At 53.0% G+C, this 16,471-nt stretch overlaps 1 protein-coding gene across 6 annotated transcripts in view; it reads right to left on the bottom strand.

Moving 5' to 3' along the window:
• Positions 1-6,642, bottom strand: part of LTBP2 (latent transforming growth factor beta binding protein 2) — a 95,766-nt gene extending 89,124 nt beyond the window's left edge. For 2 of the 6 annotated variants that reach the window (XM_045563927.1, XM_045563937.1), the window contains exon 1: positions 5,776-6,274. In XM_045563927.1, coding sequence (XP_045419883.1) covers positions 5,776-6,245 — 470 coding nt within the window. In that variant the 5' untranslated portion in view covers positions 6,246-6,274. Of the gene's footprint in view, positions 1-5,775 lie in introns of all 6 variants that reach the window. The other 4 variants (XM_045563955.1, XM_045563963.1, XM_045563945.1 and 1 more) reach the window with 4 other exon arrangements.
• Positions 6,643-16,471: the final 9,829 nt, after the last annotated feature.

Here is a 16,471-nt window from a genome sequence, read left to right as displayed (position 1 = left end):
TTGGCCCAGGCTGGGCCCGGCTCTGGCTTCAGGGACCCCATCATTATCATCAGAAATTGTCCACTGAGTGCTCACGGAAACTGGGTGGGGGGCAGGGGGTGGGGAGGGAAGACACAGAGGCCAGAGAGGCGAAGGACAGAGCAGGGCGGCCATTCCTGTGATCTCTGTGGCCAGCACGGCGACATCTGGTCCCACTTAGGAGTTTGTTTGACATTTGAGTGGACCCCAAAGCTTGTGTGGTTTTTGGAGCCTTACAAAGAATTCAAAATAAATTCCTGCAGCTTGAAAAAGCTGAGACCCATTCCTGGCCCTTTGGCCCAAAGTTGTGGGGAGCTGCCTCCCTCCCAGGGAGTTTCCAGATTGTCCTGCTGGCCAAGAGCTGGGCCACTTGGGCCACCTTGAAGCCTGTCTGAGCCACCACCTTTAGCAGCTTCTCGGCTCCATGAAGGCCTCCTCCCATCAGGGCCCACGTTCCTGGGGTCCAGGGGAGCGTTTCTGAGTGTGTACCCGAGTGAAGACGGAAAACTACCCCTCATGTATAAGTCACTAGCCCTTGTGGTGGTGACAAGGCCTCTTAGGGGGGCTGGGAGGTTTTTGAGAGGAAACAGACTGCATATCCCGGGAGTTTTCTAAGAACTAGGGCCCGTGGGAATCCAGACAACATGGACTGAGGGGCCTGCCTGGTTGGGAGGTCATGGCATGGAGCCCAGCCCAAGGAGGCCCCCTGAGCCAGCTGTCACCCCAGCTGCCCTCAGGGTGGCTTTGCAGCTGACTGTAGAAGGGCAGTGGCTGGGCCTGCCTTGCCTGTCCACAGTGGAGCCTGAGGGATGTCGGGGCCACAGCGAGGACTGCCCAGAATCAAAGGCTGCCAGGCAGACGGGCCAGGCTGAGGCTGGGAGGGCACACAAGAGCGATGCAGCTACCCAGTGAAATCATCTGAGGGTCCTTTCTAGTCCAATATTAAAGTCTTACGTACAGGCCCAGGGAGGTGACCAGTGGGGAATTGTCCCTTCAGTGGGCTCTGGCTAGCAGAGAGAAAAAATGAGCCAGAATATCTAGGCCATATGATTCAATGGCTCTGACTCCCTGGAAGATACCACTCAGATCACATGAGCCCAATCTTCCAGGTGACACTACTCAGGAATACCCAGCATCACTACGGGGGACACATCTGGCTCAGAGCCTGGGACAGCTGCTGTTCCACCTGGGACAAATCTGATCACACTAGTCCTTTGTTTAAAAAGATCTCTCATAGCTCCTCACTGGCATCTACAAAGCCACCTGGCCCCCACCTGCCTGTGCAGTCTAATCGCCCCATCATCCCACCCCTCACCTCTACAACCATCCACAACCAAAGCTGTGCTCCTCCAAGCATGCGAAGGCTGCTGTTCCCCAAGTGCACCACGGATGTCACACTTTGACGCCTTTGCTTATGCTGCTGTCTCTGCCTAGAATCCTTCCCTCTCGTTTGTCAATGGAAATCCTTTGCATACTCCAAGACTTCCAGATCAAATGTTACCTCCTTTGTATAAAACCTCCCCTGACATCTACCCAGCCTTCCCTATTCTCCACCTGCTGCAATCATTTAGCTCTGGTTGTCTCAGGTTGTTAGTTGTGTCTCAGACTTGGGTACTTGAGGGTTCTACCTTATTTCTCTTTGTGCCTCTAGAGTCTAACACAGCGCCTGACACATGGCCTACATTTAATACTTGTTTGTGTCTCTTAATCCAGTGTTTCCCAAAGAGTGGGATGACCAACACTGAGGGTAGGAAAGGGGACTTTAGGTTTATATGATCTCAGAGTTCAACAATCCAAGCCACATGCTGAAGAAGTGATTCCCTTTTCTGTGATCTTTCTAACCTGATGAAGTCAGTGAAAAAGTCTGTCAGATGTCAGGCCCTCATGCCAGGTCCTGCCCCAACCCTTGCTAGTCCCCCACTGCAACAGAGATAACACACCACAGGACTGAGCCTGCTGAGATAAGGAACGGTGTCGGACTAGAACTTAAGAACATTTTGTTTTCATTTCAATTTTCCTACAGTTACCTTCTCTTTATGACAAGTGGTACTACTTTGACTTAGGATAATGATACAAAATTTCCTTTTAGTTAAGAATTTATTTATGGAGAAAAGTGAGTCAAGCCCTGTTTGTAATAGCAAAAAAATGAAATTCATCTAAATATCCAAAAACAGGAGGATGGATAAATAAACTGTGGTATGTTCAGACAAAGGAATAATATACAACAGTTAAAATGAATAAACTTGAGCTAATTATATTAACATGGTTAAATCTCAAAAATCTAATGAGAAGGAAAAACAAATTGTAGAAAATAATACAATATGGTATCACTTATCTAAGTTTAAAATACACAAAAGCAAGGCTGTGCACAGAGGCTCATGCCTATAATCCCAGCACTTTGGGAGGCAAAAGTGGGAGGATTGCTTGAGGCCAAAAGTTCACGACCAGCCGGGGCTACACAGCAAGACACTGTCTCTAAAAAAAAAAAAAATTTTTTTTAATTAGCTGGGTGTGGTGGTGTGCCTGTAGTCCCAGCTACTCAGGAGGCCGAGGCAGGAAGATCGCTTGAGCCCAGGAGTGCCACTGCATTCTTGCCCAGGCACCAGAATAAGACTCTGTCTTAAAAAAAAAAAAAAATGCAAAAACAATTTTGTGTATTTTATAGATACATGTATCTGTAGTAATAGTGTGAAAGCATGCATTGGGATTAATTAAATTCAGGGTAGTGGTTAACTCTGGGGAGAGAAGGAGGTAAATTTATAGAGGAAATTTCAACTAGAATATTAGAAGCAAAATATGCCAATATATTACAGTTTGATAAAGCTGGATTGTAAGTTATATTATGTCCAATACATTTTTGTATGTTTGTAAGACTTCATAATATACTTTAAAATAGATAAAACAAAAAATCCTGTTAAAAATTTTAACAGAACATAAACTTAAAGAAAAATAACAGAACAAGAGGGGAAAGGTAGAGGAAAATGTTATGAAGATGGTATGCTGTAAGGCTGGTTCAAGAAACACTGAAGCTTGGGAAGCAATGACTTAATAAGTCCCCTGTAGACTGTAAATTTCATTAGTGCAGGAACTATGTCTGCTCTGGTCTGCCGTATCCCAGACACCTAGCACCACGCCTGGCACATACTTAATAAGTCTTCATCGTGTGCAATAAATATCCACTACACTGAAAGTTCCATGAGGGAAGAGGCTGTCTTTCTTGGCCACTGCTATATCCCCAGGATCCAGCATAGTCCCTGGGTATAGGAGGCCTTCCAAAATATTTGTTGAATGAAGAATTCCCCTTAGCAGTGATGCAGTTCCAAGATTCACCAGCAGGTGGCACTTGGTCCTTGGCTGTGAGCGGCTCACAAGGCAATGGCCAGAGTGGTCAGCCTAGCCAGAAGCCATCAGCCAGAACAGACCAGGGTGGAGAGAGCCAATGAATAAGACTATCACCCAGCCCCTTCCCAACTGACATGGAATGGCTGATTGCAGTGCCAGGGGAACCCACTCTGTATCAAAGCTGCAGAAGACAATGTGGGGAAGGAGTCCAACCCAGCCTGTCATGTGATGTGTGCACCTGTGTACAGCAGGTAGCACTCAGCCCATGCCCTCACACACCTGAGCACATCTACCAGCCTTGCTGTGGTGATAATCTGCTTTGCTCATCACTACCTCATTTCATCACTTCTCACAGTACAACCTCCAACCTCCACCCTCCACTTCCCCACCTTCCCTTCTCCCACTTGTACCTGAATGTCTACAAGTTCCTCCATGAACCTGCCCAACCTATGTCTCCAGCCTCAGCCCCACGGCTACCCTACACCAGAGCTGCAGTCCTAACCACAGGACAGTGCCAACAGTGAAAAGCCCTTGTCCTTGGGCAATGCTACACCTGCACACCACCCTGATCTCTGGGCCCCTTGCCTGCCACCTCCCCTCTGCTGCCCATTAAGCCTCAGGGGCCCCAGGTCACGGGATCCCCCTTTCCTCTGAGCTCCTCAGCCCAACTGCCAAACTCCTTTGCACTGAACATGAACTTTCCAGTACCAGAAAGCACGTTCACCAGTACGTAACTGTTCATTTCTTCAACTTGATTTTAAGTAATGGGGTTGTCCTCCCAGCAGGAACAATGCCTTGGTCTCTGGGCCCTCATGCCCTCTCCCATGCTCTGCACACATGCTCTGAGGAAGCGTGCATTCACTTGCACAGGCAGGACAGGAAACAACCGACACACAGCAGGTGCTCCACTAATGCTTGTTGAATGATCCTATGCGTAAGCGACTTGGCAGTGCATGGGTCTACGCTCTGCCTGCTTGAAGCTGGACCTTCCACAAGCAGCAGGGAGTTCATTCACTACTTTGACAGGTAACTAGCAACAACCAACTGTGGCCAGACACTGTTTTAGGCACTGATAACACAGAAATGAACAAAACAAAGTCCCTGCTTTCACAGAACTTGCATTAGTGGGGGTTGGGAGGCCAGACCATAAATACATACACAGAAATAGAATATGACAGATGGAATAAGTGCTACGAAGAAAAACAAAGCAGGTGAAGGGAGAGAGAGGATGGAGCAGGGCCTCTCTGAGCAGAGTTCTGAATGGAGCAGAGAGTGGACCCTGCTGAAAAAAGGGAGAGGAGTGCCCAGACAAGGGAAACTGTGCAAAGGCCATGAGGCAGAAGGTCCTCAGGATTACACCTGGGGGGAGGAGTGTCCTTCATGCTGTTTCCCGGGACTAAACCCAACTGGGAAATCAGGCCCAGGCCAAGAAAGGCTGTCACAGTCCTTCCCAGACCTCGCGATGGTGCCCCCACACAGCCTCACGCCACCCAGGGCTCCTGTGCCCTCCATTCCAGAGACACCTGTCATACCCAGGCAAGGCCGAGTGTCTCGAAGCCATGAAGATCCCTGGGGCCAGGGGTTGCTGGGGAGCGTGGCGGGTGGGGGCGGGGGAGAGGGAGGAGGGGTTGGTCTCCTCAGGGCAGGGGGTGGTGCTCAAGTTGCGCAAAAAATCGCAGGGTTGGAAGGAGGTTTAGCCCTGCAAAGTGCACAAGTCGCACTGACACCTAGAAGCACCGGTGCACGCAGATCTAATTCTGCACGTGCTCTCTGGGGGGCCGGCACATCCCGGGCGGGCTTTCCGCCCACAGTGCCCCAGAGCCCACGCCCACGCCCACATCCAGCCCTCCGCGTGCCCAGGCCCACCTGTGCCCCAACCTATACACTTGCCCTGGTTCTCCCGCTTCGCTGCCAGCCCCCTTCACGGAGACACATCAGCCATCGCGCCCTGGAGCCCCTGACATCCTCCGCCTACCCATACGGGCTCAGCCTCCCTCGGGCCTCAAGCGTTTGAAGCGCCCACCCCTGCTAGCTCCCGCTGCCTCCGGGACGCCGGCAGCGCCGCAGGCGTCTGCGAGAGCGAGAGCCGGTTAGTCGAGGGCAGCTGGAGCGCGGGCGAATGCCCGGGCGCCTCGCGAAAGGATTTAACGTCTGGGCTTGGGGCGAGCTGGTAAAGGGTGAGGATGGTTTTGATCTTTGCCTTCAACTCTTCGAAAGAGGGCCAGATCTCCAAGCACTGACTTCAGAACCCAGGGGCGTGTGTCCCCGCAGTACTGAGGACAGAGGGACGAGGGCACGAGTCTGCGGCTCTCTCCTCTCGCCCGCACACCCCTGCACGAATGAGCCGAAGGAGCGCCTGGGAGCCCCGGCCCTCGCTCCCCATGCACCTCCCATGCTTCCCTCTCCCGTGCTCACCCCGTGAGCCGCCCTCGCGGCGGGGTTGGGGACGCAGCCCCGGACCGCTGTGGGGTCCCAAGGCGCGGAAGAGCTGGCGCGGCCCGGCCCAGGGGAGTGCTTCTCCGGGTCTGCGCAGGTGGCTGGACTCGCCGCGACTGCTGCGCGCGGGGCGGTCTCCTGGCCTCCGCCTCAGCGGGCCTCCTGGGGCTCCCCCAGCCGAGCTGGGCCCGCTCCGCGGGCGGCAAGCCCAGGACGGGTGCGTCCTGCTCTCGGAACAGACTGTACACCTTGGCTGCAGCCGCTGCGGGGTAGCTGCCCCCAGGGCGCCGCAGCCGATTCGCGTTTCCGCCAGCCGGCTCGTATCTCCCCAAGGGGTCCCTTTGGGCCTGACCCATGCCCACGAACAGAGCCAGGGTGAGCGGCAGGAAGCCCCTCCAGGAGTCCCACAGGGCGCGCCCCGGGCAGCGGGCTTTGGTCCGCGGCCTCATGGCGCCAGGGGCGGCTGGAGAGCGGTGCGCGCGGGGCCCGCGCGGAGGTTTGTAGTCGTGCGCGGGGCCGCCCGCGGACTGCTCTCCCGACCCCGCCTGGCGGCCCGCGTCTCCTCGTCTAGGGGGCCCCGAAGCGGCCGGCCGGGCCCGGCTCTCCCCGGAGCGACGTGAGCGGCCGGGCTGCGCGCCCTGAGCCTCGAGTCCGCGCTGCGACTCCCGCTGAGCGCACACGGCCGCCGCACCTTCGCGCCTCTTCCCCGTCGCTGCAGCCGTCTGAAGGGGAACCGGAGGGTTTTATTTTTGGAAACCTCCCCCTGCTTTTTGGTCTCTTTTATCCACACCATGCCCCCTCCTCGGAGGGACAGCTCAGCCCCCTCGTTACGGGAGAGGGAGAGAGGAATTCCAGCAACACCCACTTTGGCACCGGGAAGCGAGCGGGCGGCGAGGGGGATTAACCCGTGAGGAACTGGGGGCGGCGCAGGGCTGACCCCGGAGTTGGTAGGGCAGATGACTCCTGCCGGGACAGGGACACCTGAGCCACCTTTCTCGTGCCCTGGGCAAGCTCGAGCTGCTGACCTGCCCCAAATTTATCTCCCGCCCCTCACCTCAGGGGCAAACTCCTGGTCGGATGACCAAGGCTACAGTCTCGCGGGTCTGAAGGAGGCCGGGAGAGGTACGGAGACCTGCGTGGCGGGGACAGGGTCCGGGGCAGCGGCACCTGGCCCCTTCTCTTGCCGCCACAGCCGCTGGGGGTGTCCGCCTGGGAGGCCCGCCGGCGCCGGGGCAGCGGGGGAGCGCACCTCCCTGGCCGCGGCGGGCGCGCCCCCTGGTGGAGCTGGCCGCGCCCTTGGCAACCCTCAGTCGCCGGGACCTGCCGCTGCCAGCCGCCGCTCCTTGATCTTAATCCCCTTCCTGTGGCGTCAGGGACCGGCCTGGGCCTGGGGCCGTGATGGCGGCTTCTAGAAGAGGTGTCTTCTTTTTCACAGAGTCACAGACATGGAGCCTCTTGAGTTAGGTCCCTCAAGGAGACAGCGTGTTTAAAAGAGGGGAATGAAATCCAGGCCTCCTGCCTCTGGCTCAGTCCGCTCCCTGGACTCCCACCCCCGCCCCTCACGCCCTCAGGAATTTCCCCAGGGGATTCGATGAGCCTCTGATTGATCCAATGTGCCTGCTCGCATTTTATTGATGGGGGTAGGCGTATGAGCATGCCGACTGCCACCCATCTGAGCAACTCATCATTCTCACCCATGTCCCCTACTGAGAGCCTAAAGGCCTGGAGGAAGAGGCTGCACCTTGGGGTATTTGTACAGCTGACTGTTTCCTAGGGAGGCAGAGTGAAGGAGCAGGCAGGAGGGCACCAGTTTACAACCTCCCATACCACACAGAGGATGGGCACAGGTAATGCCTAATGTTGGAATAAAGCCTCAACTCCTGCCCTTGGCCTGCAAGGCCCTAGTGACTGGCCCCTTCTCTGATCTCATCTTCCTCTCGTTCCCCTACTCATCACTCTACAGCCACATAGGCTTTCTCTCTGCTCCTTGAACAGCTGACTTAATGCCCACTTCCCTCCACCAGATCCTCTCCAAGGTGTTTACAGGACTGGTTCCTCATCGCTTCACCTCTCACCTGAAATATCACCTCTTGGAGCCGCCTTCCCTGACTCCCCAGTCTAGAACAGAAAGTCACACTCTCTAACACATCACCCTGTTTTATCTTCATTGCTCTAATGACCAGCTGAAATTATCTCATTATTTATTTTTTACTTGTGTAACTAATTTTTTTAAATGGGCTGAACCTGAAGAGGGACAATCAGGAAACTACTCCACTACCGCCTTCAATCGCATTATGGTGAATTGCCCTTCCCCACCCTGATGACATCTCAGGCAGGGTCCTTGGCTTGCTCATCCCAACTGGACATAGAACAGCTTTATTTCTATAATTAAGACTAATTTTCAGGCAATTTTCAGAAAATATGTTCCTGTTCAAATCAAAACCTCATCCAATTTAATACTCCTCTCCCTGCACAGGCCTGTCCCTTAGTTGGAGATCCTATAGTGCTGGAAGTGGGGCATGGTCTCTTTTTCTGATCTTCCTTTACCGCTGTGGCTCCTCTGTGTCAAGGTTGGGGGGAGAGGTGTAGGAGGAAAAGTAGTGAAGTCTTATGTGACACGTGCCAAGCACTAGCTCTTTTCATGGGAACATTTGTGGGTACTTGGGGGGACTCTCTGCAGGACCTCCACCTGCACTGCCATAGCAAAGCACTCTCTGGCCAACCTCTTGCAGGCCCCTGCAGGCCCTGGCTTCCCAGGGACGTTCCTGTCCACGTCAGGCACAGACAAAGCACTGGTGGGTTGGCTACTTCTCACCCTGTCCCCTCCTCACCCTGCCACACAGTCCATTCCAGCCAACCTCCAGTCAGAATTCTCCAGATAGGAAGTGCATACAAGTCTCTTCATTTATGTACGTCTTCAATTCCTAAAGACATATGTTGAGTTCTCCCAAGAACTTTCTTGCAGTAGTTTGGTGCATTGGGGTGCCTGCAACTTCCAGCAACTTAGCCAGTATCAGTGCAAGGACAGCTGTGAGGACCTAGTTTCCTCTTCTTGTAGATGACTGGCTCTCTAGGAGCTCCCTTCACTTGGTTTGTATTGGGGGTGGGGGGTACCCTCAGGGGAAATCTTAGCCCTGCCTGCTAATGCAACAGTTCTCTACCTCCCCACCTCAGTGACTTTCTTCAATCCCTTTCATTTGTGGACTGGAATGGAGGGATGTGGTTTGATTGTTGATGAACCTGTTCTGCCATTAGTAAGGTGCCTAATACTTCTCTTTAGAATGTGAGAATATTTAGCCCTTATTGTTCTAGCTTTGTGGCCTCTGCAGACATTCTAAGAGTGCAGAAGAACTCCTGTTCAACAACCTGTAACACTATTTATTATCTGACTTGCCAAGCCACAATGATAGCTCTAAAGGAATAAATATCTTGTCTGCCTTGCTCAGTACTGCTCCCCCCCAAAACCTACAACAGCGCTGGACTGTGCTTGCTTATAGACAGCCAAGAAATATGTGTGAAATGAATGAATGACAGAAAAATCCCATCAAGAAGGGAGGGCTGGTATCATCAGACCATTTTAAGAGAGAAAAACTGAGTTCTGGGTGGTACCTATTGGTCCAAGTTCATGTGCTTGCTGTCTTTACAGCTGGCCCTAAAGATCTCCAGGATCTACCCCTTGGATGTGGGGATGAATGCCCCCGCAATTCCCAGAGTGTTCAGTTCTCTCCCTGGAATATTGTTCCTTCACAGCTGTGGAAGCCCCAGCTTCACTCTCACCTTTCCCTGCCCAGATATCTGCCCAACTCTGTAGTTCCAGCCTCCCTTCCTCTCCCTGCCACCTGCCCAGTTCCTGCAGGAGCTCTGCTCTGCATCCCTCAAGGCTCACCTCAGATTCCCATAGGCCTCCCAAGGCCAGAAACCTTGGCGTCCTCTTCGTCCCTGAGCTATTTTTTCCTCCCGTGTGTCCAAGTCATTATTACTGCTCCGTCTCCTCCGTCTGCATTTCTGGAAGTCTGCCGCCCATTCATCCCTCACCCTTCGCCTCCGCCAAAACCCTCGCGCAGACACGCTTCCCTCACCACCAGGGGCCCCTCCCACTCCTTGGTGAGTACAAGTGGTCCTTGGACATTCCCACCCTGTTCCCCTGGGGGCCCACGGCCCAGCTCATCCACTCCAAAGACTGGCATCTCCTATTCCCAGCCTGGCGCTATCCTCCTGTCCTGCCTCCTGCTTACTGCCCATCCCTCCCTTGCCCTCTCACTGTTGGAACCTGTTGATACAGCTCTTCAGGATCTCCAATCCCATAAATACTTGAGTTTTGGTTTTTTTTTTTAAGCTGCCAAAATTTATAGAGCCTACTATAGTCCAAGCACCATGCTAAGCATGCTACATAAATTGGCTCATTTAACCATCCCAAGGAGGCACTATGATTTCCACATAGACAAAGGAGGAAACTGAGGTTGGAAATGGCTACTGGCTTGCCCAAAGTGACATAGCTGATAAGTAGCAGATGAAGGATTCAAATCAGGGTCATTTTTCACCTGAGCCCAAGCTTTTAAGGCTGTGCCATCTTGCCTGAACCCTGGGCTTGTGCGCCAGTAGCCCTCCTCAAAATTGAAGTGGACCACCACCCACCCATACCACTGTCACCCCCAAAGTACCACCAGTGCATGTTCCCAAATGCCCTCTTCCCTGCCTGCTAGCCCACAGTTCAATTCCCTGGAGATGTGGGGTTATCAGAACTTTCTGCTCCCCTCAACCCTCCGTGCCTGGTAAAAGAAGGGTGGCCAACTGTTTCTGGCATGGCCGCTGACTCACCATGCATCACTGCCCCACCCCCGGTCCCAGCTTCCTCCCTCATGAGAATGCTGCTAAGCCTACTCACCCATCTCTTGGGTCTGGGGAGGAAAATCATCTCTGGAAAGCCCTGTAGAGAGTCCAAAGGGTTGATAAAGAGATTCCGGCAGAGAAAGGTTTGCCCAGACACACACACCACAAGAGGGGACGGCAGTCTGCTGGACACCCAGGGCAACCTAATTGCTTTCCCATGTCTTGCTGGAATAATGCTGGCAGCCAGAGAGCTACCAGAACCTGAACTAATTTGGTAAATAAGCACCAAAAACAAGGACTGCATTTCTGCTCCTTTTGCTGAGACCCAGACTCCTGACAGAATTCCAGGGATTTTTCTTCCTTGGAAGTGACTGGACCTCCAGCCCTGAATTCCTCTCTCCAGGAGAGCTTGTCTCCTGCTCAGAACAAATAACACATTTCCTGGTTAATCAGAGGGCAAAGCCACCAAAGGAAGGTTGATTGGGCCCCCAGCCTTCCATATGGGACCAGCTCATGGGCTTGGATGTTCTTCTCCAGACACTGGGCAACCGGGACCCCTTTACTGTGCAGCCTCAGCCTCCAGTTTGGAAGGTGGAGGCTGTCCAGAGAGCCCCCAGGTCCATCCTGTGTGAGGGCTTTAAGGCCTGCAAAAGCTGCCAGGATCACTCCACCTCAGATACCATGGCCTGGCGTCCCCCCCAGAACTCAAAACCACCCTGCCCTAGTCTCCCGGTGCCTGTCTCCTCTGGGGCCATGACATGCTGGCTGGGTGGTGGCAGCCATAGTATGGATGTCCATGCAGAGGTCAGGCGAGCTGGCCTGTATTGCAGTGTTCTGGAAAGGGCCCTCCCACACCCCTGTGGCGAATGTTTCTGTCTTCTGTGGATGGAGCTCAGGTCTGAGCTTCACTTGGCTTCTATTTTCTCATCTGAGATAGTGTTTTTCATGCCACTCCCTCTGTCGGGGCAAATTAGAAAACCAGCCCTATCTGTCCTATCATGGGAGGGATCAATGGCTGCTACTCCATTTACCAGCTGATGTTTCATGAGCACTTAAAATGTGCCAGGCACTATGCTAAGTCATTTGACAGTCACTTTCTCATTTAATCCTCACAATAATCTGAGGAAGGAAGTACTATTATTTCACCATATAGCAGATGAGGAAATGAAGGCTCAAGGAGATAAAATGACTTACTCACAGTCAAAAGCTAGTAAGCGGCTACACTGGGATTCACTCCTGGTTTGTCCCAGACACTAAACCAACGCTACCTTCCAGGGAAGGGGAGCCCATCTCGAGTTGCATTTTTCTGGGAGCCAGAAGCATTCACAGCTGTTTATGCTGTGGCAGGGAGCGCTGATGGCCACACGAGTTGCTATCATGCGTTAACCCCCCACCCCCACCAAGAATACTGTCCCCCTCCAGGCCTGTTTACCAGCCTGGCCCACTTTGGGTCTGGGACAGAAAAAAGCCACCATGGTGAGCTTCAGTGAATCTGATTCCCACCCACGAAGGAGAAGGAAGGAAGCCAACCTCACACTACAAGTTGTCTGCAATTGCTGAATAAGGCTCATCTCAACCTGCAGTTTTTCTCTTTGGAGAGGAGAAGTGACATAAATACAGTCTGTGCAGCCCTGTGTGGTAGTTGTTGTAATTCCCATTTCACAAACCCAGAGGGGTGAAGTCCCTTGTTCAAGGTCACACAGCTAGGAGTCAAGCCAGGATTCAACTAAAGAGTCTGAACAACTCCAAAGTCCGTGCTGTTTTCACTACAACACACTGCACTCGCTCCAGGATGACCTGCAACGATTTGAAATGGGCAGCTCTTCAAAACCACTGATTTTACTCCATGTCCCTTCATTTTCAGTCTCTGGTAAAGGGTGGGCTGATCTGAAAGCTCTGTGCATTTCACTATGAGCTCAGATGTCACTTCCTATTTACCTGCATACATTCCTTCTATCTCTGGCTGGGGGTTGTGGGCTGTGGGGAGGATCTTCTAGAACTCTTGGGGCTGAAGCATAACTTCTCCTCAAGCAGACTCTCTGAAGCCCTGAGCAGGAAAATAATGTGAGCAGCTGGAAGACCTCCTTTAATTCCTCCCAGTAAGAGCACAGGGACTTAGTGAGCTCTAACGGGGAGGGGTTGCATACTGGATTATCCTTTCAACATCCCCAGTGAGAAAGCCCTGTGGGCTGGGGGACTGTGCAGGCCCATCCAGGATGCCAGAATGGCTGTGCATGAACTTCAGGACAAGGAAGAGACTTCCCTTGGCTGTCACTAGGGTCTCCCAGCCTTTCCCCACCTTGGCTTCGTGCTGGGACACAGCGACATTCCTTATACCCTGAGGGATGACGGGTGTGGGGGCAGAGAAGAAGGGCTACTATAGGGTCCTTCCTAGAATAGGCTACCCCAGGGAGGCTGCAAGCAACCTCCCTCCCACTCTTCATCATCAAGGCAAATAAAAGGATGCCCTTTGCCATCATCTCCTGACTCCATGTTGCCTGGATCATATGTAAAGCATGGGGACACTCAGTGAGGTTTGCCCTGGTGTCCCCAGTACTTTCTCTGGGGCCCCAATCCCTTAGGAACAGGACCAGGGCCTGAAAATCCCTGAGAAAGGGCACAGACACCAGGCTGAGGAGGAGTGGGGGAGGGGTGAGGTGCAGCGAGATCCCCGTGGGCCCCAGCCGGTCTGCATGACTCATTTCTTGTTTCCGTCCACTCTGGTCTCAGTGCCTTGGCCCAGGGGCCCCCGGGAGGTTGTAACACAGGCTGGCCCCTCGCCCATCGGGGCTCAGCAGACAAAAATTAAAGATCTCACTCCTCAGGAACTCACACAGACAGCAGAGGCATGCTCTGTACTCTGCCTCACCAGACCAGACCTCAGGCCAGAGGAGGCTGATGGCCAAGGGAGGAAGGAAAGGCGTCTCCAGCCTCTCCACTCCCTTCACCCCCACATCCAGTTGTGAAGCCTGGGCCACTGCCCACTCTCTTCTCACCACCCCCTCTGGTCCTCCGTCTGAAGGTGGTGGTGCCACCAGTATCTCCATAGCTCCGCTCCATTCCTCCTCACCTCTATCCAAAGATAACAGTGAAGGTGGAACAGTCTGTGCCTTCCAGGAGGAACAGATTTGTAATCAATCAGCCATACATTTTCTGGCAGCACAGTTCTGGTCACTCACCTGCTCAACAACCTTCAAGGGCTCCCTGCTACTTTGCAAATCAAGCCCAAACTTCTCACTGGGCTTGGCACACAAGCTTGTCTCAAAGCCCTCCCCACCATGTATGCTGATACTCAGCAGAGTCCCACTCACTCAGAAATCCTCCCAGGTTCCTCTCCCCCATCCCCTCACCCAAATGCCTTGGCTCACACCATTCCTCTTACCTGGAATGTTCTTCATCCCCCCACACCTATTTTTTAACTCCCATCTCAAAGGCCACCTCCTCCAAGAAGACTTCCCAGATACCTCCCTCCATCTGGAAAGCTCACTGCCTCCACTGAACCCCCAGAGCTCTCAGTGTACCTCATTCTGCCTGGCATGACTAGTCCACAGCTGTTGGGCCTGGAGAAGTGGGAAGAACATGGGGCTTTGTAGTTCTAACCTCAGCACTATCATTTACCAGCTGTGTGGCCTGGGCTAAGTGACTCTTTGAGCCAGTTTCCTCACCAATAAAATAGAGATCCAATAGACATCTTTCTAGGCACACAGTGCCCAGAAAAAGCAACTGCCTTTACCAGTGACATAGCACTCCACACCACAACGGATTGGACCAGGTGAGCACCTGACCCAAGGGCAGCCCTTTCACTGGCCAGTCAGTGACCTAACACTTCTGTGGTCTAACTTAAATACAGACACCTTTGGTTGCTGGACAATTCAGATTCTCTCTGAAATTGGAACTAAGAAACTTTACTTTGAAAGCCAAGCCCTGGGATTAAAATAGAACAGGCATGTCCCTGTTCCTTAGAGCTCACAGTCCACCAGGGTTCATTTAACCATAGAACAATAAAGCCAGAGAGGTGATGTGACTTGCCCAGGGTCACACAGCTAGTCAGTTACACAGAGAGGGCTAGAGTTCAGGTCTCTGGACCTGGGTTTGGCCCAGGGTTTGGTCTAGGTTGATTGGCCCTCGAAAGGCTCAAAAGGCATGTGGCCCTGAGCTGATTGCCTGAAGACCAAAAAGCCACCAACCATGCCCTATGTCACTCTGTGCTGGGTACTTGGGCAGCTTTGGAGCAAAGGGCTCTTCCATTCAAAGCAGTTGTTAAAAGCCAAAGTCAAATCATGGCAGGGAGCACAGACCCTGGTTCTAGTCCTGCATCTGCCCCCAGTGTCTTCCTGATGATGCCCCTTCCCCTCCCTGGGCCTCAGTTTCCTCACCTATAAAAAGAAAGGATTTTACTGGATGAACTCAAATTCCCTGTCAACACTAAAATTTTGATTTGAGGAGTAGACAGACAAGGGGCGGGAGTGGATCCAAGAACTGCAGGGTTCACAGAATTTGCATCCTAGAGGGCACCTCCCTGAGAGATCAGCCAGCCCATTCCTTCAATTTACAGTGGAGGAAACAGGCCCAAAGAGGGAGAGATGCTTGTCCAAGGTCACATGACCAGTTGTTGGCAGCACCCAGCATTTGAACCAGGGTCTCTGGCCTCCTGGGCCTTTCAGCTCTTTCTCTTTCAACTCCTGCAAGAAGCTGGGAGCTATTTAGCTGTCTGGGCCAGGGAAGCCGAGAGTTGCTGTGCATGTCAGAGCAGGGCCCCAGGGCCTGGGAATATCTCTGATGGTGAGTGCAAGTGCCAAAGCCGCTGGTGGAGAGGGACAGGATTGGGGGCCAGGGAGGGTGTACTGGATATGAGCTGTCAGCATCTCCCTTCTTCTGGCTGGCAAGAAGAAACAGGGAAGGGTCCATGGTGATAGAGGGGAAACAATCCCCATTTCCGATCGAGACACTGCTCCATGGAGTCCCCCCCCACCCCCATACTATCCACCCCTGCCTAGCTGCTGAAACCTGCCACCTGCAATCCCAGTCTCAACATGTGTATTGGTATCCTCAGGCACACTCTTTGGCAGGGCCTGGAATTCCTTTGACTGCCTGAGATGACTCTAAGCACCTGCTTCTAAAGCTCAGCTTGTTTGGCTGGGATCGTGATGCCCTCCCACTCCACAAACATTTTTTGAGCACTGTGCTAGGTGCTGGGGAGGATGGAACATCTTCACTGCTTGTGTGATGTAAAGTGCTTCAATAGGGGAATTAACACAGTCTTTTTGACTCACTGAAAAACTGCTAATCATGCAGGGTGGGGCTTGGCTGGGGAGCATTTCTCAGAGAGTCATGACCTTGACTTGAGTCTTGAAGGCTAAGGAGGCGTTCGTCCGGGGGGGGAGGGGCATGCCAAGGAGAAGGCAGTGTGTATGCAAAGCCTGAGCTATAGGGGCGTTACAAGTGGCTTGTGTGGCTGGGGTCGCAAAGGGGTTATGGAAAGGGAGGGGGCTGGCAGGGAAGGTTGGGGTCAATTCGTGGGGAGCTTAGCTCTAATGAGCCCCTTCTCTAAGAAAGAGGGACCTGTTCCCACATCCAATCCACCAGCTGGCCCTGGAGTACACAGACTATTCACCTGGAATTGTGAAACTGATGTCTTTTGGTCAATAGCAAGGAGTTACCTGTGTGAGAAGGAAGCAGCATGACCTTAATCTCCCTCAACCCACTCAAAGCCACCCCAAATAAACATCCATCAACATAAAGCCAGTGAGCTTGCCATGCTTAAAAACAGCCCCAGCCCTCATTCCAACCAGTTTGTTTCCCCACGACTCTTTTATATAAACCACGGAGCTGCCAACATGGCAGA

The sequence above is a fragment of the Lemur catta genome, chromosome 1, assembly GCF_020740605.2.
Source record: "Lemur catta isolate mLemCat1 chromosome 1, mLemCat1.pri, whole genome shotgun sequence".
In the NCBI taxonomy this organism is placed as follows: Eukaryota; Metazoa; Chordata; class Mammalia; order Primates; family Lemuridae; genus Lemur; species Lemur catta.
The sequence above is the reverse complement of the archived record's forward strand: the minus strand, read 5'-3'. Positions and strand labels throughout refer to the sequence as shown.